This window comes from Pseudorasbora parva, chromosome 9 (assembly GCF_024679245.1).
Source record: "Pseudorasbora parva isolate DD20220531a chromosome 9, ASM2467924v1, whole genome shotgun sequence".
NCBI lineage: Eukaryota > Metazoa > Chordata > Actinopteri > Cypriniformes > Gobionidae > Pseudorasbora > Pseudorasbora parva.
Window position 1 is genome coordinate 19,694,507 of NC_090180.1, and position 22,937 is coordinate 19,717,443.

The 22,937-nt window shown below is 40.5% G+C and overlaps 1 protein-coding gene across 3 annotated transcripts in view; it reads right to left on the reverse strand.

Moving 5' to 3' along the window:
* The window catches only part of pls1 (plastin 1 (I isoform)), a 39,235-nt gene that overhangs the window by 7,386 nt on the left and 8,912 nt on the right, over positions 1 to 22,937 (reverse strand). For all 3 annotated transcript variants that reach the window (XM_067454269.1, XM_067454271.1, XM_067454270.1), the window contains exons 2-10: positions 21,808 to 21,915; positions 18,755 to 18,915; positions 18,512 to 18,641; positions 10,124 to 10,256; positions 9,902 to 9,983; positions 5,477 to 5,642; positions 5,173 to 5,315; positions 3,448 to 3,543; positions 2,651 to 2,843 (exon numbers count right to left, since the gene is read on the reverse strand). In XM_067454269.1, the coding sequence (XP_067310370.1) occupies positions 2,651 to 2,843; positions 3,448 to 3,543; positions 5,173 to 5,315; positions 5,477 to 5,642; positions 9,902 to 9,983; positions 10,124 to 10,256; positions 18,512 to 18,641; positions 18,755 to 18,915; positions 21,808 to 21,915 (1,212 nt within the window). The remainder of the gene's footprint in view (positions 1 to 2,650; positions 2,844 to 3,447; positions 3,544 to 5,172; positions 5,316 to 5,476; positions 5,643 to 9,901; positions 9,984 to 10,123; positions 10,257 to 18,511; positions 18,642 to 18,754; positions 18,916 to 21,807; positions 21,916 to 22,937) is intronic.

Genomic DNA, 22,937 nt, shown 5'->3' on the forward strand with positions numbered 1-22,937 from the left:
ACCCAATCACCCCCAATTACTGATGTCAAATGTGACCCTCTAACACACATACTGTACACAGGCATTGCGTGTGAAGTAAGCCACAGGGCGCCGCCTGCTGCTCGCTAAAAACACTGCAGATGCTTGAACTGACACATAAAAGCACCAGTTTGTCAGTGGTGTTGGTAAGAACAGTACTGCATGTCTTTTATGAATAGTTCATGAAATTGCAACCTTTAACTGAGTATCTTGAAACTTTACTTATTATGTAAAGTGACTTCTTTACATAGAGGCTGTTTCCTATTTGATATCAGGCTGTTTATAGCAACCTCATACTAACTAGCTATAGCCAACTAACTAACTAAATAAATAGCATTATTATTATTATTATTATTATTATTATTATTATTATTATTATTATTATTATTATTATTATTATTATTATTATTATTATTCAAGCTTTATCTTTGAAATAATAATAATACATATTATTATTGTTAGCATCATAGTCAAGCAGTTAGAACTAATCATCATCATCATCATCATCAATCATCATCATCATCATCATCATCATCATCATCATCATCATCATCATCATCATCATCATCAGCAGCAGCAGCATTTCCTACACACAAATAATTATATAAGAAAATAGAGCTAAAAAATATCATAAGATACATCCAACTGGTCAACTAATAAACAAATAAACAAACAAACAAACAAATAAATACATAAATAAATAAATAAATAAAATGCAAACAAACATACATACATACATGCATGAAAGCACACATACAGACATAGGCATGTACGTACATGCATGCATACAAACATACATATGTACATACATACATACACTCACCTAAAGGATTATTAGGAACACCATATTCTGCGAGTTATTGACTCAACAAGGTGCTGAAAACATTCTTGAACCATATTGATAGAAATGTTGGCCCATATTGATAGAATAGCATCTTGCAGTTGATGGAGATTTGTGGGATGCACAGCCAGGGAATGAAGCTCCCCTTCCACCACATCCCAAATATGCTCTATTGGGTTGAGATCTGGCGACTATGGGGGCCATTTTAGCAAAGTGAACTCATTGTCATGTTCAAGAAACCAATTTGAAATGATTCAAGATTTGTGACATGGTGCATTATCCTGCTGGAAGTAGCCATCAGAGGATGAGTACATGTTGGTCATAAAGGGATGGACATGGTCAGAAACAATGCTCAGGTAGGCCATGGCATAAAATGATACCAAATTGGCACTAAGGGGCCTAAAGTTTGCCAAGAAAACATCCCCCACACCATTAAACCACCACCAGCAGCCTGCACAGTGGAAACAAGGCATGATGGATCTATGCTCTCATTCTGTTTACGCAGAATTCTGACTCTACCATCTGAATGTCTCAACAGAAATCGAGTCTCATCAGACCAGGCAACATTTTTCCAGTCTTAAACTTTCCAATTTTTGTGCAAATTGTAGCCTCTTTTTCCTATTTGTAGTGGAGATGAGTGATACCCGGTGGGGTCTTCTGCTGTTGTAGCCCATCCGCCTCAAGGTTGTGCGTGTTGTGGCTTCACAAATGCTTTGCTGCATACCTCGGTTGTAATGAGCGGTTATTTCAGTCAAAGTTGCTCTTTTATAAGCTTGAATCAGTCAGCCCATTCTCCTCTGACCTCTAGCATCAACAAGGCATTTTCGCCAACAGGACTGCCGCATACTGGATGTTTTTCCCTTTCACACCATTCTTTGTAAACCCTAGAAATGGTTGTGCTAGAAACTCCCAGTTACTGAGCAGATTGTGAAATACCCAGACCGGCCCGTCTGGCACCAACAACCATGCCACGCTCAAAATTGCTTAAATCACCTTTCTTTCCCATTCTGACATTCAGTTTAGAGTTCAGGAGATTGTCTTGACCAGGACCACACCCCTAAATTCATTGAAGCATCTGCCATGTGATTGGCTGATTAGATAAATGCATTAATAAGAAATTGAACAGATGTCCCTGATAATCCTATAGGTGAGTGTACATGTAAAAATACATGCACACATGCAAACACACATATATGCATACATACATACATACATACATACATACATACATACATACATGTGCATACATACATACATACAAACATATAAATGTGCATGCACGCACACACACATACACACACACACGCACGCACGCAAGCACGCACGCACACATGCACGCACGCACACACGCACGCACGCACGCACGCACGCACGCACGCACGCACGCACGCACGCACGCACACACACACACACACACACACACACACACACACACACACACAGCAGTACATGTCATAAAATCTTTGTTCATGTTAGTTTGAAAGATTCAAATATGATAGACTTCTTTCAAACAATCATAGGTTGTGATTATAAGTCATTATTGCATTATGAATACTTTCATGGGCCTGCTGAGAATATTTCTTGCTTTAATGAAAGAGAAATGTCTGTTTTGGCAATTCAGACAGGATGTGAGCTCAGATGTGAAGCAAAGATAATGCAGCATAATTCATCACAGACAGTCTAAAACCTCTCTACTAACCTCTAACCTACTCTAAAGGCTCCCAGACTGCATACATAACACCTTCCTTTCAGCAAGCGTATGGCGCATTCACGTAAAATAATGCGACTCACCCTCAATTGCATAATCAATGCCATTGCTGGTGGGTCTGTTCAAGGCCGGGTACATGTTGAAAAGATTGGCCACGAAGGCCATGTTGAGCTTATGGTTTCCTGCCACCACATCCTGCGGAGTGACGAACTGTCTGCAATCCAGGCGAGCCGCCTGCCTCAGCATCAGCTCTGCTCGCATTTCATCATCACGCTCCTAAAAGAGAGATATTTTGTCTGAATAAATCTGAAAGCAGATGATTATCTAAGACATCTGCCTCAACAAGATTAATGGCTGCTCTGTGCTGTGCCGTAATAACAGGTCAATATGTGGACGTAAATGTACAAAACACTCCATGTTGCACCCTCATCCAGTATTCTAAGTAACTTTATTTGGCTTGAAAAATAGACTGTGTTTGCATGATAGTATATTATTGTGACTCTCCATATTGTATAAAATGTTTGCACTTCCATTCAGTGTTCTTTTAGTATCATTGAAATGTGTTTTTATTTATCTATTTATTTAAAACATTCAAACACATTATGATGAGAATACGTTATAATGAATACATCACTATAGCATTAATGTCTTTATAATCTAAATACAAACAAACCTTCATCGTCTTTTGTTCTCATATTTCTTTCACTTTGTTTTGACAGCAGTCAGTGTTGGGTATCAAAAAGTCGCCCCCTTTCTTATCTGCACTAAATTGTGTCATAAAGTGATGGAACAAACCCCCTGACACAGGATACAATTTGACATGTTGACTTCCTCAGTAAAAAAGGCCACGGCTGTTGACCAAACATTCAGACTGACTTACATTCAGACCAGACATGTCAATGTCAATCCTCATCTCATCATCCACGTCTCCTTTGGGCGAGATCTGATCAAGCAGGTGGAAGTAAGCCCTGGAGTCCTGAAAGCATTATATAAGTCAATATCAGCTGACATGCAAAATGACAGCTCAAAGGATTTAATGTAAAACCAGATCAAAGACTTTTATAGGTTTTTATTTTAGGCCTTCATATCTAGGCTTCTGATTAATTTAATTAGCATAGAACCTATGCATTATTTAAAAATACGTAACAAATCGCAAAAAAAAAAAAATATATATATATATATATATATACTGTAAAAAAATATTTAGAAAAAAAGTTACCTGGGTGCCTTAACATTTTGAGTTCATTGAAATTAAAATTTGAGTTAATACAATGAACATTTTTTGAGAATCGACAACCTTTATTAAAATATTATTAAAAGATTTTGTAAGCATATTGGGTAATTGTGTGTTTTATTTCTGATGACACAGTGAAACATGCCAAATTGTGCTATTTTCATGATTTATCACATTTTTTATGTGGTTCAGATACAATAATATTTTGAGTTTCTATTTATTAAACAAATTTCCTTCATTGTATCAACTCAAATTTTTAATTTCAATAAACTCAAAATTTGAAGGCAACCAGGTTACTTTTTTAAGTTAAACCAACAAAAACCAACACAATTTTTATATTTTATATATATATATATATATATATATATATATATATATATATATATATATATATATATATATATATATATATATATATATATATATATATATATATTGTTTGTGCTAAATCTTATCAAAAATATATTAATGTAATCTATATAACTATATTAGCTATATAGCTAATATAGTTATATAGATTGGAATACATTAATATATTTTATACGCATTTCCTCGCATACTTTTTAGAAATGCATTGTCTTGCTCATTTAAAGTGATTCACCGAGAAAAAATTATAATAATTCGGTCATTTTTGTTTATAATTTTGCACTTTAGTTAATTAAGCACAATTATTTTTAGTTAGTAAACTAAATATACTTTACATTTTTTATAAATATACTTTATTAATCTAGAAGTTTGGTCTCTTATGCTCTCCAAAGCTGCATTTATTTGATCAAAAATACAGTAAAATCAGTCATTTTGATATTAAATTGGTTTTATGGTCAAATGTTTTTGCAAAATGTATTGCGTTGCCCAAAGAAAATTAGTGTGTTTTTTGCTAAATGTTTTGCATTCCCCTGGGAAACTTTGCATTCTCTCGCAAAGTGTTTTGCATTTCCCGAGAAATGTCTTCCGTTCTCTCGCTAAATGTTCTGCATCCCCCCGGAGAAACTTTGCATTCTCTTGCAAAATGCAACATTGCGGGTTTTTTTCACAAAATGTTTTGTGTTCCCCTGAGAAACATTGCGTTCTATCGCAGATTGTTTTGCGTTCCTCCAAGTAACTTACTCCGTACTTTACTATAACATTTGATCAATTTAATGCATCCTTGCTGAAATAAAGTATTCTTTTTTTTTAAACAAGTTTAAATAAAATAAATAAATGAAAATCTCAATGACCCCAAACTTTTGAATGGTAGTGTACTTGAAATATATTTTATCGAGGAAAAAAAAATGCGGAATGGTAAACAGTTCAAAGCCTAGTTCTAACAGAGTGAGTTATCAGTAATGACTGAGCGACTGATGATGAGTTCTGTTATGAAGCATAAAGTACCTTGATATCTTCACTAAAGTTTCTAATTTGCTGCCAGCCAGCAGCTTTGAGGTGATAGTTCACCCATCGCAGCAAAAGGTCCTCGGGAGACATTGCCATCAGGTGGTCCAGCTCTTCTGACTCATCAAGCAATGCAATTAGAGCTACAGACGGATAAATACACAGACACATGTTATTGAAACCTCTTAACCAGTCACCTACATACATGCATGCTTATATTTATGTATGACAACAATTAGTAACCTCATTGGATGGCATCATGATTACCAGAAATCAATTTAGGCTACAAGAGCAGAGTAATGACCTTCATTGCGTGAGATCTCAATGTCAGCGAAGAGGCCGATTTTTATGATTTGCCAGAGGAGGCCAAGCACAAGGTGAGGCGTCCCCGCTTTCATGTCCTGAGCATCGATGTTGACCACCGTGCAGCCAATAGCCGAAGCAGAGTTTAGTGCCAGCATCAGATTCTCCTGTACAAGTATATAATAGAAAAAATAGAACTTTTAATTAATATTCTAAAGGCCTTTTACACCAATGACGATAACTATAACATTTTAATAATCATATTCTATGAGAATAGTCCACAGCACAACTATAACGACAATGACACAAAAGAATGATAAACATTGAAAGCCAATCATTATCCACCTGAATTAAACAGCTCATGCTTTTAAAATGACAGACGACATAACTTCAGCATGTGCTTAAAATAAACAGAACGTTATCGTGTGCTGGTGTGGATTGCTATTATCGTTATATAGCTATCGTTCTTTGTGTGAATGGGTCTTAAAAGATAATGAAGAACGATAAAGTGCATTAGGTTGAATCACACAAAACATGCCAAGAACATCTCCAGGCTATATTTGACACCCCCCCCCCCCCCCCCCGACCAATATAAAAACAGGTATTAAATGTATGTATATATTTTGAATGAATAAAAAATGGCATCACTTAAAAAGTTACATTTGCTTATTATAGTTATAGTTGACATAATAGTTGACATGAACTAATAATGGAAAATGCTTCTACAGATTTAATTCATCTTAGTTAATTTCACTGTTTATTAATACATTATCAAAATCAAAAGTTGTATCGGATATTATTTATACTGGACCTGAGCTAACATGAACTAACAATGAACAGCTGTATTTGAAGAGATGAATAAAAACAAAACAAAAACAAACACTCATTGTTAATTAATGTTAATGCGTAATACTGTAATACGGAAGAAAATTGTTAGCTATTTAAATGGTATGTTGTAATGGAAACGATAAGTGAATATCACGTTAGTATTGTGCTGCCTTACATTTTTGGATTAATCACCATTTAGAATAATGGTAATGGCTAAAGGCCATTAAAAACAATATTAAAGACATATTTTCGTCATCAAAAGATACATTTTGATACAAGTATACATTTTTGTAACCATGCCTACTTTGTGCACCTGCACATTTCATGTTTTTGCAGATATTTACATGGGTTGAACTCATGGTGAGAGATTGTTTAAAACATGTATGTCAAATGACGTACGGGTCAAAAGAAGAATACTTTGCAAGGTTGTGCGTTCGACTGTGTGCATATGCTTGCACCCGCGTAAAAAAAGAAAAAGAAAAAAGTTGACCTTCGGCTTAAGGATACGTTTTAACAATGATGTGTAGTACGGAAAAGTTTTTTATTTGCGATTTTCTCATACTGACAACAACGTTTTCCAAATGATCCCCATTCACATGGATTCACATTCTCATGCCAGTCCAGTAGCTGGCAATGTACTTTGGTAAAGAAACACTTTGCAGACTGTAGACTGTAGGGGTTGCACCGACTAGTCGACTAATCGACTAGTCGACCTTAATGCTCTGTCACGACGCTTTAAGCTTGATGTCGACTAGTCGCTGGCCTATAGAGGGCGCAACAGGATACGCAATTACTGACACGCAAGCTCTGTATTGAACAGTTAAAAATTACAAATAAATGCATACTCCGTGAGCTCTCCACAAGACATGTTTGATTACCATCTGGATGCTCAAAACTGATCGGGAGAATGCACGCTCATTGTACACGTAAGTTAATCATCGCGCTTAACTTGTAACTTGTAACGCGCAGAAATGTATTATCAACACTGTTCTGTGATTTATCAAAAAATAGCTTAGACCATATATTTCTTGATAACTAAAACTCACAGCTTCACTATTAGTAGAGAGACGCTGCCAGGTAGAATTAGCTCACACACAATCACTCACTACTATTGCCTTCATATACATGTAATCTTTATTGTGCTACTTTATCTGTATCTTATTCAGAATGAGCAGAAATCTGTGAGAAATATAACGACCATAAGACAAAAGAACTGATACAAAAGCTGTCATGTAGGATCAATAACCTGTGTCATGTGACCTTTCAGCTGTGCTGTGCACAAGAAGACCCGAGTTCGAGTCTCAGCTCAAGGTTCAGTTTTTATTTTATTTTTAATTAATGACGTCATCAGCGAATAGTCGACGTCGACTCGACTTTCATCACATAAATGTCGACTTTAAAAAAATAAAAGTCGTTCAGCCCCTAGTAGACTGAACACATAGTGCACATGACATTGCGTTTTTGTTGTTTACACAGACACGATAACAGTATCATTTTCAAAAGCTTGCATTTCCAGGCCCCCAAAATGCTGTTGTAGTGTAAATGAACGACCAAATGCATAAAAAGGTGAAATCTTTTGCTGAAAATGATGTTGTGTAAATGGTTCCTAATTCTCAGAATTAATAAGAATTTAAGGGTGCGTTCACACTTGTAGTTCGGTTAGTTTGGTTCGTTTGGTCCGGACCAAAAAACAAAAACAAAACATATAGTCCTGGTCCGCTTAGCGTTCACACTGGCATTTTTAACAGCGAACCTAAAGTTACCGAACCAAAGGCATAGGGAGACACTCACAACCTGATTGGTCGGCTTATATGACGTAGGAGCTTGCTTACTGAACATTCAAAACAATGCTGTGTGCTGGATTAAACGCGATCATTTTATGCGTGTACATATGGCATTATTTTTACCAGCTGAGAACTCACGAAGAGCTCATGAAATGTTCAAAACATTCAAAACAACGCTGTGTGCTGGATTAAACGCGGTCATTTTATGCCTGTGGCATTATTTTTACCCGCTGAGAACTCATGAAGAGCTCATAAAATGTTCAAAACATTCAAAACAGCAGCAGGATTTCCTCCGTTATGCAGAAAAGAGACGGGCGTCTCTTATGCAAAAGAGACGGCCGTTCCGTCGTCTGTACCTGCTAATAATGGGCAACACAGGTCCTTTGATGAGAAGAACCAGGTATGCTTTTTATGCATTTTTTCTAGCATTTTCGAAACATGCTCGTCGGACCAAATATTGATTAGGCACTTCCTTATTGCTCCACGTTTGCCCTCTAACGTTAACGTTACTCATTTCGGATACACCGATCTTTCCGCGTCGTCAAATCAGCTGACTATGCGTAGCATCTTGTGACATTACGTCCGTTTTTTGGTCCGTTTACATGTCTTTGGTCCGTGTTGCGTTTATATATCAATCGAACCGCCCCAGAGTTTGTTTGGAACCAGACCGAGACCCATCTTTTTAACGGTCTCGGTCCGCTTGTTTGATGCGCACCAGGGTCCGGGTTGGCAGCGTTCACATATGTTCAAATGAACCGCACTAAACGAGCAATCGCACCAGGGTTCGTTTTAATCGAACCAAACATGACAAGTGTGAATTTTCTAAGGGTGCTTTCACATCTCTAGACCGAACCAAGGGCAAGCAATTATACATTGTTGCATTTTTCAGCTTTTTTGGTTCCTTTTGACACCACACTGATTGCTTTGGTCCGAACCAGTTGAAACGAACCAAAACGCAGGCACGTGACAACATCCACATCACTCATTGGCCATGGCGTATTTCCTAAACTGCTTTTCGATTGGTCAGAATTTACGTGTGGGAAAATTCCAACAGAAGAGGCAAAGCCAGCAAACTGTAATAACACTATGGAGAGACGACTGCATGGGCCAGTTTTGTCCCTGGCCATAATCTACTACACTGTGTATTTAACACAGTATGCAAACAAAACATTTCTATATTGAAGCGCGGATGTGACATGAAAACAACGTTCTAATGCACTGCAGACGGCGAGCGCGCTTCGCTCGTCACTTCAAGAGGAGGCGTGCATTAATTATTAACTATTGACATGCTCATCTTCCGAAAATATCGCCAACGATCTATCAGGTAATAATATCATGCACACAATGTCAGCGCAGCTAACTACGGCAGCTGGTTCAGTCCAAAAATGATCAGTACTTTTGCAGTTGGTTCTGTTCGAGGTCGGATCACGTTCTCACCTCAAACGAACCGCTCCAGAGTTCGTTTGAAATCGTACCGAGACCACCTCTTCAAGGAGGTCTCGGTACGCTTGTTTGGTCCGCTTTTAGTGCGCACCGAGTGCGATTGCTGCTTTCAGACCTGACCAAACGAACCGCACCAAAGAGGGAAACGAACTCTAGTACGATTCAACCCAACTAAATGAGGCAGGTGTGAAAGCACCCTTAGTCACGTTCTGGCAAAATACTATAAAAACAATCAATTTTCTTTCTGATTTTAGGGTAAAATGTAAACTGTTTTTAGGATGGGGGCTAAGAATAACCCATTAGGTGAGGTTTGCAAAGGTCTTCATTCTGATGTCACCTCTTTGATGGATTTCAATAGTGAGAGCACTTACAGTCATTGTAAACGGAGTGCATTTCTTTGTGTTGATGACCCGCTCATCTATAGTGTCCGGCTGCGAGAGGTTGATCATTTTGCTGTGAAAAAAATGGCCAAGAGGTTGCTAAACACTAACTCTTAATTACCACTAAATGTGATGAATAATTAATTGCAGTGTATTGAACAGCACTGCAAACAAACAAAACATTACACAGTAAACAAGTTAAACTCATATTACCACAACAATATTCCATCTTTTACGGATTTGAATAAACTGTCAGTTTCGGGGTCCATTGGGATCAGATGTTTGCAGTCAGGATCCTTTGCCAAGGCCTTATTGATCCAGTTCACAAAGGCCACTTTTTCTTCATCTGAGAACCGTTTATAAAAAAAACAAAACATTAGGGAAAAGACATTTGGTCCACTTGTGTGAGGGATCATTATTTGACAATTGTTCAAAAAAGGTGTGACTCTTCTTAAACAGGAACTAGAGGCTTTATGTGTTCCTAAGTGAAACAGGATATTCAATAAGAAAATATGTATAGCTGGGCATAATTTATTCAACATGAATTCATTGGATGGTGAAATGGGAGCATTACATGGCAGAATGGAGGTGTGCGGCTGGAGTTATTTATGATATGCAAAAATGAGGCAAAGAAAATGATTTCATCTTGATGAATGAAGACAAAATGAAATTTGCATTTACTGTTTTTCCGCCATTGACAAGATTTTCTATCATTTTTGACACAAAGCTTCCCTGCCACTAATGAGTTTTTCCTGCAATCCATGTTTTCACTGTTATAAGATATGGGGTAGCATCTTTTGAAATAATACAGAACCTCCCGTTCCAAAAACAAGGGTTGAAGATCTGTGTAAATCAGGAGCTGAGCATTGCTTACACACAAGAAATCTAACATCAATAACATCAATAAAACCAAACTACCTAATGTTACTAAATGAACTGTCAAACACACAAAGAGGTAAATGACCGAAGCTTTGGCGGTGTTGATGGACTTGATCTACTCCGTCAATGTTTTGATCATCAATCTGAATCCGATCCAGGCGAAGTCTTTAACAAAATTTGTATTTTCTCCATTTTTTCATCGAAATGTTTTTAACATTTTTTTAAAAAAAAGGAAACTTACCCCAGTGGCGAAGCTATGGGTGGCACTTTGAATTGTGGCCCACCCAAAAGATAGTTGGTAATTTTCTTAAAGATATACTGTACAGTATGAAATAATTTAGCTACAGTAAACTTTATAACCTGTAATGAAAACGTAATGCACTTACTGCCTCATGTGCTGCTGTTAATGATGGACAAAGCAGGCACCTCTAACATTAAAGGTGTCATGAACTGGCTTTTTACAATTTTTATACTGTTGTCTGAGGTCAACTTATTGACGTCCGCGTGGTTTTTACATTATGAATAATGTAATACTTTTTTACATAATTAATAAGTAATTATAAGCTATTTTCTACCCTGGTTTAGAGGCTCTCTCCTGCAACACTCGGTTTTTATGGACGGTTTTTAAGATTTGCATATTATAATGAGCTTCAGCTCCCGTGTCAGTACACATGAGGGATTTTTTGAAAACGTGTGGAGAAATGGTAACTGAAATGATTCGCCCACCTGGCTTGCAAAATATCTTTATCAAACAAACACAATGATTTATCTTTCATCCACCCGCGATTGATTGGAATGTTATTTTTTTATCACTTGGCCTGCCCGATCGGTGGATATAACGCGAACCATACACACACACCCACACATGTGTGTGTGTGCGTACAAGCCTCACTGTTCAAAACGTTGGCGATTGTATTGTTCCTTCAAATATCAAGTCAAGAGAGTGAGAGTGTTTTTTCACTAATAAGATAGCCCGTCGGCAGGTGGGGGTTACATTTTGGTAGCCCGTCTGGAAAACATAGCCCTGGGATGTTGGGCTTTGCGAGACCTGTCCAATACATGCCCGAGTCTAATCCTGAAGAGCAATGAACCAACACCACAAATAAAGGATTCTCCAGCCTTTGACAGCAAGGTATGTTCTGTTAGACACGTACACATAATCAATAGATATCAAATGATCTGTAACAATGCAATGCATTTAATATATCAAAAGCTCAAGGGAAAGTTGATTTCTCAATTCATGCCCCTTTTAATTCTCTGGGATTTGCTGTTCAAAAACTTCAAAACTCCATTTGAGCTTGATTTTTGTAAAATGTTAACAATATGGTGACACATGCAACTTCTGTCTGACCATATACATTAATTAACATGTAGGTTATTTCTTATCTGCTCTTTTGTAACTTTGAACTTGAAACTGTGTTGCGTTTATTTCTGATAATTTGGCATGCTGTTTTCTACAGTGTAATTATACACGTGCTTACTATATAATTAGGGTTAGGGTTCAAGTCTGGTTTGGGTTAGCTGCACTATTCAACATTTCCTGTTATTACTACAGTTAGTACAGTATATGTAAAATGTGTAACAGGGACACTGTAAAAAACAGAAGCTTTGTTATTTCTTATTATTGTCTTATTATTTTGGGGGCCTTGAAAGATTTGTGAAAATGATTTAAAAAAATGCTAGTGCTGGCTGGCAGCTTTTGTAGTAAATGCTGGGGGAGAAAAAAGTTACGCATGAAAGCAAGGTACATTTCAATTTGGTATTGACTGTCTGCACTCTTAAAAATACAATTATTGTCATTGATGGTTCCATGAAGAGCCTTTAACATCCACGGAACCTTTCTAGTGCACAAAAGAGTTATATAGGTTATATAGGTAATACCTGTATACATGTTCACCACACCAAAGACTATATATAGAAAGATGTTGCATTCAGATTACTTATGAATGGGAGAAAGTACAATGCCTAATATGTCAGGAGTTTGGTTTGATTTCTCTGGCTTTACTCTTCTCTGTACGCTTTCTCTCAGCTGCTCGTTATATTAATTAGCGGCCGCGCTCTGTGCATCTCACACCTGTCCCTCCTTTGTCCTGATCACCTTGCTATTTAATTCTCATGCTCTTCTCCCCTCTTTGTCGGGTTATTGTTTGTTCTTTCATGTCGGCAACTAACGTCTTGTCCTCTTATGCTCGCCTAGTCCTGTTTCGCCGTGTGTGTGTGGTTCAAGAGGGTTTTCCCCTGGGTTCTGCGGCTTCCCAGTCTGCTCTTCAGCACCGCCGTATCAGCCGAGTGAGGTGTGCGTTCCAACGCGTCCTGCATGCGCTCCCTGGCCAGCAGTACCCGTTACCAGGCTACCCGCCAGCTCCTAATATGGACTCTTTAGTTTATCTCTCCTGACCTGCGTCCGCCTATACGGCTGGTAACTGACAGTCAGCCTTATTTACCCTTTTCCCGCTTCAATAAATTACTATATTACCAGCATTCGCTTTTGGGTCCTTTCTACATTGTGACAGAATAACCCGACCACTATGGACCCAGCGAATGAGACGACCATCCGCTCAGCGGTCGAGCTGCAGGGAGCTATGCTGGGTAGACACGCCGAGGAATTGGCAGCCGCTAAGCACGCCGTGGATGCACTCGCTGCCCAGGTAACGGATTTGACCGGCCAACTACACCTCCTGCGTCAAGACCAATCCTCGTCTCCTGGGACGCGACAAGCAGCCGAGCCTCGCGTCAACAACCCCCCTTGTTATTCCGGCAAGCCTACAGAGTGCCGGGCATTTCTTACCCAGTGTGAGGTAGTGTTCTCCCTTCAGCCGGTCACGTATGCTTCGGACCGCGCCAAGGTTGCGTTTGTGGTGTCTCTTCTCACGAGCCGAGCCCGGGATTGGGGAGCGGCTGTCTGGGAGGCTGAAGCTAACTGCTGCAAGCAGTACACCTTATTTAAAGAAGAGATGTTGAAGGTGTTTGATCGCTCTGTCTTTGGTCGCGAGGCTTCTTGCCAGCTAGCGGCTCTCTGCCAAGGAGGACGTTCCGCGGCCGATTATGCGATTGATATCAAGACCTTGTCTGCCACCTGTGAATGGAATGAGGCTGCTCTCACTGCACGCTTTTTGGAGGGCCTGAATGATGACCTGAAGGACGAGATTTTTGCTTGTGAGTTTCCCTCAAACCTAGATGAGTTGGTGGAATTGGCCATTCGGTTAGACAAGCGCTTTGATATGCACAGACGCGCTCGTGCTGACGTCATGGGTTTCCGGGGATCCCCATCCACGCCTTCGGCATCACCGGAGTCACGCCCAGACCCTGAGTCAATGCAGCTGGGCAGAATACATCTCTCTTCCGCTGAACGCCAATGCCGCATCCGGGAGCGATTGTGCCTTTACTGTGGTGGCACTGGGCATTTTGCTGCCACATGTCCGGCAAAAGAGAGAGCTCGCCAGTAGATCGGGGAGTATTGGCGAGCGCAACTCCTCTATCCCCATCCTTCAAGTCTCGCACCTTGATTTCGACCATTCTTCGCTGGGTTACCTCATCTGTCACCTGCTCTGCCCTCATTGACTCGGGGGCGGAGGGAAATTTTCTTGATGAGACGTGGGCGGTTAAACACGGCCTTCCCCTTCATGAATTAAAGGAGACTCCCACAGCTTTTGCCCTGGACGGCCAGGCGCTGTCTAACATCCGTTTAGCCACCACCCCGGTGAGTCTCACCACATCTGGCAACCACCAAGAGACCATTTCCTTTCTAGTGTTTCATTCTCCTATAGCCCCCATTGTCCTAGGACATCCGTGGTTAACACAGTACAATCCCCAGATAAACTGGTCAGATAGTTCTATTATGTCATGGAGCTTGCCTTGTCATACAAATTGTCTTGTCTCTGCTGTTTCCTCTGTCTCACCTGTGTCTGTTTTTCAGGAGGAGTCCATTGATTTATCTGGAGTCCCGGAGGAGTACCACGATCTGCGAGCGTGTTTAGTCGTTCCCGGGCCGCTTCTCTCCCTCCGCACCGTCCGTATGATTGTAGTATCGACCTTCTTCCTGGCACCTCTCCTCCCCGTGGGCGTTTATATTCCTTGTCTGCTCCTGAACGCAAGGCACTTGAGAAATATCTCGACGAATCTCTCATGGCGGGTACCATTGTCCCTTCCTCCTCCCCCGCCAGTGCGGGATTTTTCTTCGTGAAAAAGAAGGACGGTTCCCTGCGCCCCTGCATTGATTATCGTGGGCTGAATGACATCACCATTAAGAACCGGTATCCGTTACCACTGATGTCATCGGCCTTCGAGATCCTGCAGGGGGCAAGGATTTTCACGAAGTTAGATCTCCGTAACGCATACCACTTGGTGCGCATTAAGGAGGGGGACGAGTGGAAGACGGCGTTTAATACCCCGTTAGGACACTTTGAATACCGGGTGCTACCGTTCGGGCTGGTAAACGCCCCAGCCGTTTTTCAAGCGCTCTTTAACGATGTGTTAAGAGACATGCTCAACATCTTTGTCTTTGTGTACCTGGATGACATCCTCATTTTCTCCCCGAATCTCCAGGTACACACCCAACACGTTCGTCGCGTATTACAGCTCTTATTGGAGAATCGTCTCTATGTAAAGGCGGAGAAATGCGCATTCCATGTCCAGTCGGTTACCTTCCTTGGTTCGGTCGTGTCGGCAAGGGGCATAAGCATGGACCCCTCCAAGATTCAGGCAGTCACTGATTGGCCCGTTCTTGAGTCTCGCTCGGCTCTTCAGTGGTTTCTGGGGTTTGCGAACTTTTATCGCCGCTTTATACGTAATTTCAGTCAGTTTGCCGCTCCCCTGACTGCTCTTACGTCTGCGAAGTCCCCCTTTGTCTGGTCTGAGAATGCTCAGTGCGCTTTCGAACGTCTTAAGAGACTGTTTACATCCGCGCCTATTCTAATTTCGCCTGATCCTGAGAGCCAATTTATCATAGAGGTTGACGCGTCTGAAGTCGGAGTGGGAGCTGTGCTTTCGCAGCGCTCCCCTCTCGATCATAAGGTTCACCCGTGCACTTTTTTTTTTGCGCCGGCTCTCGTCAGCTGAATGCAACTATGACGTGGGTAATAGGGAGCTCCTTACCATCCGGCTGGCCTTAGAGGAGTGGACTGACCATCGTAACTTAGAGTATATCCGCTCCGCCAAGAGACTTAATGCTAGACAGGCTCGCTGGGCTCTTTTTTTTGGGCGTTTTAGTTTTACGATCTCTCACAGACCTGGGTCCAGGAACGTTAAACCTGACGCTCTTTCTCGCCAGTTCTCTTCCTCTGATGATGGTGCCACCACGGAGACCATCCTACCGGAGGGATGCGTGGTTGGTTCCGTCACGTGGGGAGTGGAACGGTTGGTGAGAGGAGCGGTGGCGCACACCGTCATTCCTCGGGGGTGCCCTGAAGGTAAACTTTTTGTCATCCAGCTGTTCTTCGTTGGAGTCACGCCTCTAGATTTGTTGCGCATCCAGGGGTGGGGCGCACGCTGGCAGTTGTCCGCCAGCGATTCTGGTGGCCTGCCATGGAACGTGAGATACGTCGATTTGTCGCGTCATGTTCTGTCTGTGCGCAGCAAAAGTCCGGTAATTCGCCTCCCAAGGGTCTTCTTCGTCCCCTCTCTATTCCCTCCCGCCCTTGGTCCCATATTGCCCTGGATTTCGTCACGGGGCTTCCCCCCTCCTGTGGCAATACGGTAATTCTGACTGTTGTTGACCGATTTTCTAAGGCGGTTCATTTTGTCCCTCTTCCCAAGCTTCCGTCGGCTAAAGAGACTGCGCGTACGGTCGTGGACCACGTCTTTAGGATTCACGGACTTCCTACTGATGTGGTTTCGGATAGGGGGCCCCAGTTTGTTTCTAACTTTTGGAGGGAATTCTGTCGGCAGATTGGGGCTACTGCCAGTCTGTCGTCAGGGTTTCACCCACAGACTAATGGCCGAGCGCGTAAATCAGGACCTTGGGCGGATGCTTCGCTGCTTGGCAGCTAGAAACCCCTCCTCCTGGTGCGAACAATTGACTTGGGCAGAATACGCGCATAATTCGTTGCCGTCGTCGTCCACTGGCCTGTCTCCGTTTTCATGTTGCTTGGGTTACCAGCCACCTCTGTTTCCCTCTCAGGAGAGCGAGGCTGCCGTTCCCTCGGTCCAAGCGTTCATTCAGCGCTGTCGTCGTACTTGGAGGAGAGTGAGATCGGTTCTTTGCCGGACAGGGGAACGCACCCGTCGGGCCGCTAACCGTCGTCGGTCTAAAGCACCTAGGTATGTGTGTGGTCAGAAAGTTTGGCTCTCCACACGTAATTTACCCATTCAGACGCCCGCTCGTAAGTTGGCTCCCCGTTTCATTGGGCCCTATGTCGTTACTAAGGTTATCAGTCCAGCGGCAGTACGGCTCAGGTTGCCACATTCCCTTAAGCGCGTTCACCCGGTTTTCCATGTCTCATGCATTAAGCCCGCGGTTCGCTCTCGGTCCCCCCCCCCCTTGCCATTCGTGCTAACTCCCCCGTCTTTAAGGTTAAGAAGCTGCTGGATGTCCGACCCCGAGGGCGGGGTCATCAGTATCTTGTCGATTGGGAGGGATTCGGTCCGGAGGAGAGAAGCTGGGTACCAGGAAGGGATGTGCTGGACCGCTCCCTTATCGAGGACTTCCTCCGCTCCCGGCAGTCTTCCTCGGGGGCGCCAGGTGGCACCCATCGGGGAGGGGGTACTGTCAGGAGTTTGGTTTGATTTCTCTGGCTTTACTCTTCTCTGTACGCTTTCTCTCAGCTGCTCGCTATATTAATTAGCGGCCGCGCTCTGTGCATCTCACACCTGTCCCTTCTTTGTCCTGATCACCTTGCTATTTAATTCTCATGCTCTTCTCCCCTCTTTGTCGGGTTATTGTTTGTTCTTTCATGTCGGCAATTAACGTCTTGTCCTCTTATGCTCGCCTAGTCCTGTTTCGCCGTGTGTGTGTGGTTCAAGAGGATTTTCCCCTGGGTTCTGCGGCTTCCCAGTCTGCTCTTCAGCACCGCCGTATCAGCCGAGTGAGGTGTGCGTTCCGACGCGTCCTGCGTGCGCTCCTTGGCCAGCAGTACCCGTTACCAGGCTACCCGCCAGCTCCTTATATGGACTCTTTAGTTTATCTCTCCTGACCTGCGTCCGCCTATACGGCTGCTGACAGTTAGCCTTATTTACCCTTTTCCCGTTTCAACAAATTACTATATTACCAGCATTCGCTTTTGGGTCCTTTCTACATTGTGACATAATATGGCGAATAAGCCCCGCCTTCAAAATGAAAGAGCCAATCGTTGCTTAGTAAAGTCATCATGTAACTGCAGCTGCTGAGACGCTCGTTGGGGATTGCACATGCACATTTGCTTTGTACAGGCTGAAAAATGCCTTTTTTTTATCACGATTCGAGCATTTACCTACAAAATTTATGAGGCAGTTGTTGTCAGGTCTGATTGAAGATTTCAATCGTAAGCTTAGCGAACAGTTTTGGAGAATTGTTTCTCCATTCAAAGAGTTATGAGCTGCACTTGCATTCCCAAGAGGCAAAGATGGCCGCCAAGTAAATTACTTGTCTTTAAGGGACTTTGTCCACACAAAAAACAAAAAAAAAGGTTATTTTTCGAACCGCTCACTGAACGGTTCTTTGGGGAACTTAAACTGGTTCTATTATAGCATCACTGCAAAAACATCCTTTTTTTTAGCCTAGAGTATAAGGAATGGAAATATCACCACCTGAATAAGAATGCTGCGTTCCTTCACTTGAGATCTTTGATGTTCCTCCAAATGACCGAATCCCATCCCTCCTGGAGATGGACTTGCGGAACGTTTCTCTCACTTCTTTACTTCTAAGCTCTTGGTATATCTGAAAAAAAGTAGTGAGATCTGAGCTTTCAAAGTGCGACAGGGACAAAAGCAGCTGAGGTATACTTTGACCAAATGGCAAAATCTTTGACAGAAACTCATAATTAGGCTTACCACAACAAACTCTTCAAAACTGATCTTCTCGTCTTTGTTGGTATCACCGGCAATGAACTTCTCCACAATCTCCCGTACCTTGTATCCCGGAAGGTGAAAGCTGGCCTCTCGAAATAGCTCTTGAAGTTCAAAATCGCTTACAAAGCCACTGTTATCAATATCTAGAATGAACAATAGTTTTAATCATACATTTTATAATAGCAGGATTCTTTATAACAGATAATCTTGGTTGCACTTTATTTTACACTGTAAACCCCAATGCTCAAAATAATAATTGATTTGAGTAGAGCCAACTCCAATTAAACAAATTGGTTCAAACAAATCAACTTTTATATAGGAAAGATAGAAAAGGGTTAACAATAGCATTACTCTGAAACAAGTGTAGGCCTAGTTATAGCCTACATAAGCTACCATATTTTCTGCTTAACTTTTTATTAAAAGTGCGTTTTTTTAACTGAGCACATTCTCTGCAGTCCAAGCGATGCACTGAACCTCACTCTCGCTCAGGTCTGAGGTAAATCATCAACACCATCACCACTTAGCCTACAGTAGGCTACATGTGTTACTTTTATTGAACTAAATTCATTACAATCGGCAAAAACGAATACGCAGGTTATGAACAAGAGTGCTCCCGCGTCCATGTTTCTCACACTGTTCGTGTGAATCACAGCACAGTTCAGCGCACACACACAAAAAAAATACAGGCAGGAACGCGCATCTCTTAAAGGGGCCGCACTATATTCCAGCTTTTAAAGGGCCGCACTATATTCCAGCTCTTAAAGGGGCCGCGCTATATTCCAGCTCTTAAAGGGGCCGCGCTATATTCCAGCTCTTAAAGGGGCCGCACTATATTCCAGCTCTTAAATGGGCCGCACTATATTCCTACTCCTGGTGAATATGGACCTCCTCCTCCAGGTATGGTGTGATACTGGTGCGCTCACAGGTCTGCATGACCGATTTTTCATACGAACTGTGCCCTGTTCTGAATTAAACTGCCAGTGTAAAAACTCCCTTTATTTATTTTCTTAAAATAAGAGAAATCACTGCTTATTCTGATTTGTTAAGCCTAGGTTTAAGAGACATCAACAAGTTATTTGAAAAACATGACCTTTGCAACATGTCTTGTCTTCATGCTCTGAGTATGGTTTTACTATAAACATACATTTGCATAAAGCATGCATATTTATCCATACCCATGTTGATTAGAGTATTAAAAACTTGAAACATATTAATTTAAGGTACATTAAGAACTGAGAAAAATGCTCACCATTACAATTGGTAATTTTCCTCATCTAGTGGTTACTCCATGTAATAACAGTAACAATATTTGAAATCTACAAGGACACTCTTAATTCATACTTTAATAATTACATTAGATGCTATTTGTTTTTAAATCATTACTTTGGTGTTAATGTAATAAATAAACAGCAGAAATTGTTCAATTGTTAAAATAAATTTTTTAAAACTACATTGTCCCTCAGCCCCCCCTACTTTTTCCATCACCAGCTGCCACTGTTATGAGGTAATGCAGCTCTGTTTGTCATATTAGATACATTTAGGTTTGTTGAAAATTATGTTATGACGTTACTCCGTGCGTTCACTTGTTCACACTGCTAAGAGTAAAGCCCTTCTGCCAAATAAAACCCGAAACTGAGGGTAACGCAGATATGACGCAGTTGACAGGCGACTTCCTCAGACGCTATGCTGAAATGTCCCGGCTCTTAGTTAAAATAGCAATTTTCTCACCATTTACAAATATTTGGAAACATTTGGGATATTTTAAGTACTTAACTGAACAAAATATATAACACTGGCCTAGTGGTTTTTGGATATTTTACTGCAAAAATACTACATAGTGCACCTTTAAATGTATGAATTAGCTAATTCAAATATTTCAAGTTTAGAGCTATACAAAATAAAAATATGAAAGTTCTGCTTACTTAAACTTTAACTGATTGCCTACTTTTTTATTAGTTTGGTCAACTTATTTAGGTTTTCAGGTAACAATGTTTACCTATCAGAAAATCTTATTCGGCATATTTAAAACAAGAATCATTTGGTGACATATTTAAAGACTATATTAAAGGATCACAGTGCAGCCCTCAAATACTAATTCATTGTAATTTTTAAATCTTATTACTTTGCTATCCTTCAAACCCCTGGGTGTGCTAGGGTGCGTCTAGATTTCTAGGCTAACTTGATGGTGATCTGGTCAAGAAGCTGTCAGCAATCAAAATATTGATTTTGAAGACGTTGAAAAGGAGTTGAGAATATGCGTGAGATCACAAATATGAGGCAGATACTGAATGTACTGGGAAATGAGCTCTGACGAGGACAGTGATGATGGTATAAAACATCTGCTCAAACTGAACCCTTCCAAGCTCCAAAAGGACACAAAATATGCTTTACTTCATTATTCTGTAATTGTTACAGGAGTTTTATATTATCGCAGCAGGTAGAGATCATGTTAGATATAGATCCGGGTCGCTAAAGACCAGAATTATATAAGAATGATTCGCTCTGCTTCAAAAATTTCTCCTTGCAGCTATATTTATGAATACTTTTTGTTTGCCAGCATAAATTACATTATCAGGATGGGTATTTTTGGTGGAGAATCCCCTTAATGGTCTTTTTTAAACTTATGACATACCATAGTAAGGGGAACTCTCTTTTCAAAAATAGATACTTTAGAATATTATTTTCCCCATTTGTTGACATTTAAATATTACAATTGTCACTTTGCTCGCATTTAACATGTTTTTTATGTATATAAAATTACTTTTGTGAACTTAATTTGATGCGGACACCAAAACTGTGAACAATACCAATTGGGTGCAGGGTACAGGGGTTGTTATCACCAGTTATTGCGATTATTTGCTTATAAGCACATTGGAAACAGGGCTGTGAAATAAAGTGCTACCAAAATCTTTGACACCATACTCCAGTATTCCAGAAAAAAAATGTGTGTAGAACCAAGTCAGGTGATTCAAGCACATTTCACAGGCTCCAATACATTTTTCACTAAATCTAGATTCAGGCAGAGTTTTACTGACCGATTTTGTTGAAAGCCTCTCTCAGTTCCTCCAGATCTTCTCGGGAGATCTGCGTGACGTTGTTCTCCATGTTGGACTCTTCAAAGCAGTCCTCACCATGCAAAAGACCTGTCAAAAAAGCCAACACAGAGAGTTTGTGCGCAGTATATACCCTGTTTGCCCACTGCTGTATCTCTGTGATAAGCAAATCCATGATGGACACAACGGGTAAAAATACTTCACAAAATGCAGTTAGAGATGAGCAGTTGACGTACACTACTGCTCAAAAGGTTGATGTTTTTTTTGTTGTTTTTTTTTTGTTTTTATAAAATCAAGAATACGCTGGAAAAATACTTTTTACCTGTAAAAAGTCATTTTACCTGTATAAAGGCTGTACAAGTGCTACAATAAAAACATATGAATAGGTTAACAGTATGTTTCCTTACTATATACACAGGGAAAAATTATAATAGACCTTACATTTTATGTGATTTTGCTGTAAAACACCTTCTTGTGGTGATGAACTTTGATTCATCATGTGGCTTTCTATTTACCACCAATTTTATTATTATGGTTGCCAGTATGTTATAAAGGTAAAAAACCTTGTAAATTACAGTTTTAAATTGTAAAATGTACACATTATTCTGTAAATATGTTTACAATTAAACTGTATTTTTACAGAATTATTCAAGCAACCGCAACTGCTTCTTTTCTTTTAAAAAAAATATGTACAGAAAATAAGATTACAATTTTATTACAATGTAGAATTATGTTTTCTATTTTGATAGATCTTAAAATCATGTGATGTCATTGCTCCAGTCTTCAGTGTCACATGATCCATCAGAAATCATTCTAACATGATGATTTGATAAGAAATATTTCTTATTATTATCAATGAGCTTAACAACAGATCAATATGTTTGTGGAAACGGTAGATTTTTTTCAGGATTATTTGGTCAAAAGAACAGCATTTATTTGAATCCAAAAACATTATAAATGCCTTTACTGTCACTTTTTATTTAATCAATTTTCCTTGCATAATGATAATATTAATTTCATTAAAGAAAATTCTAGTGTATAACATGTAAATTCTCTCTGTCTCTTTTTTTACAACAGCATAACGATTTTAGGTTTCACTGGCTCCTCACTGG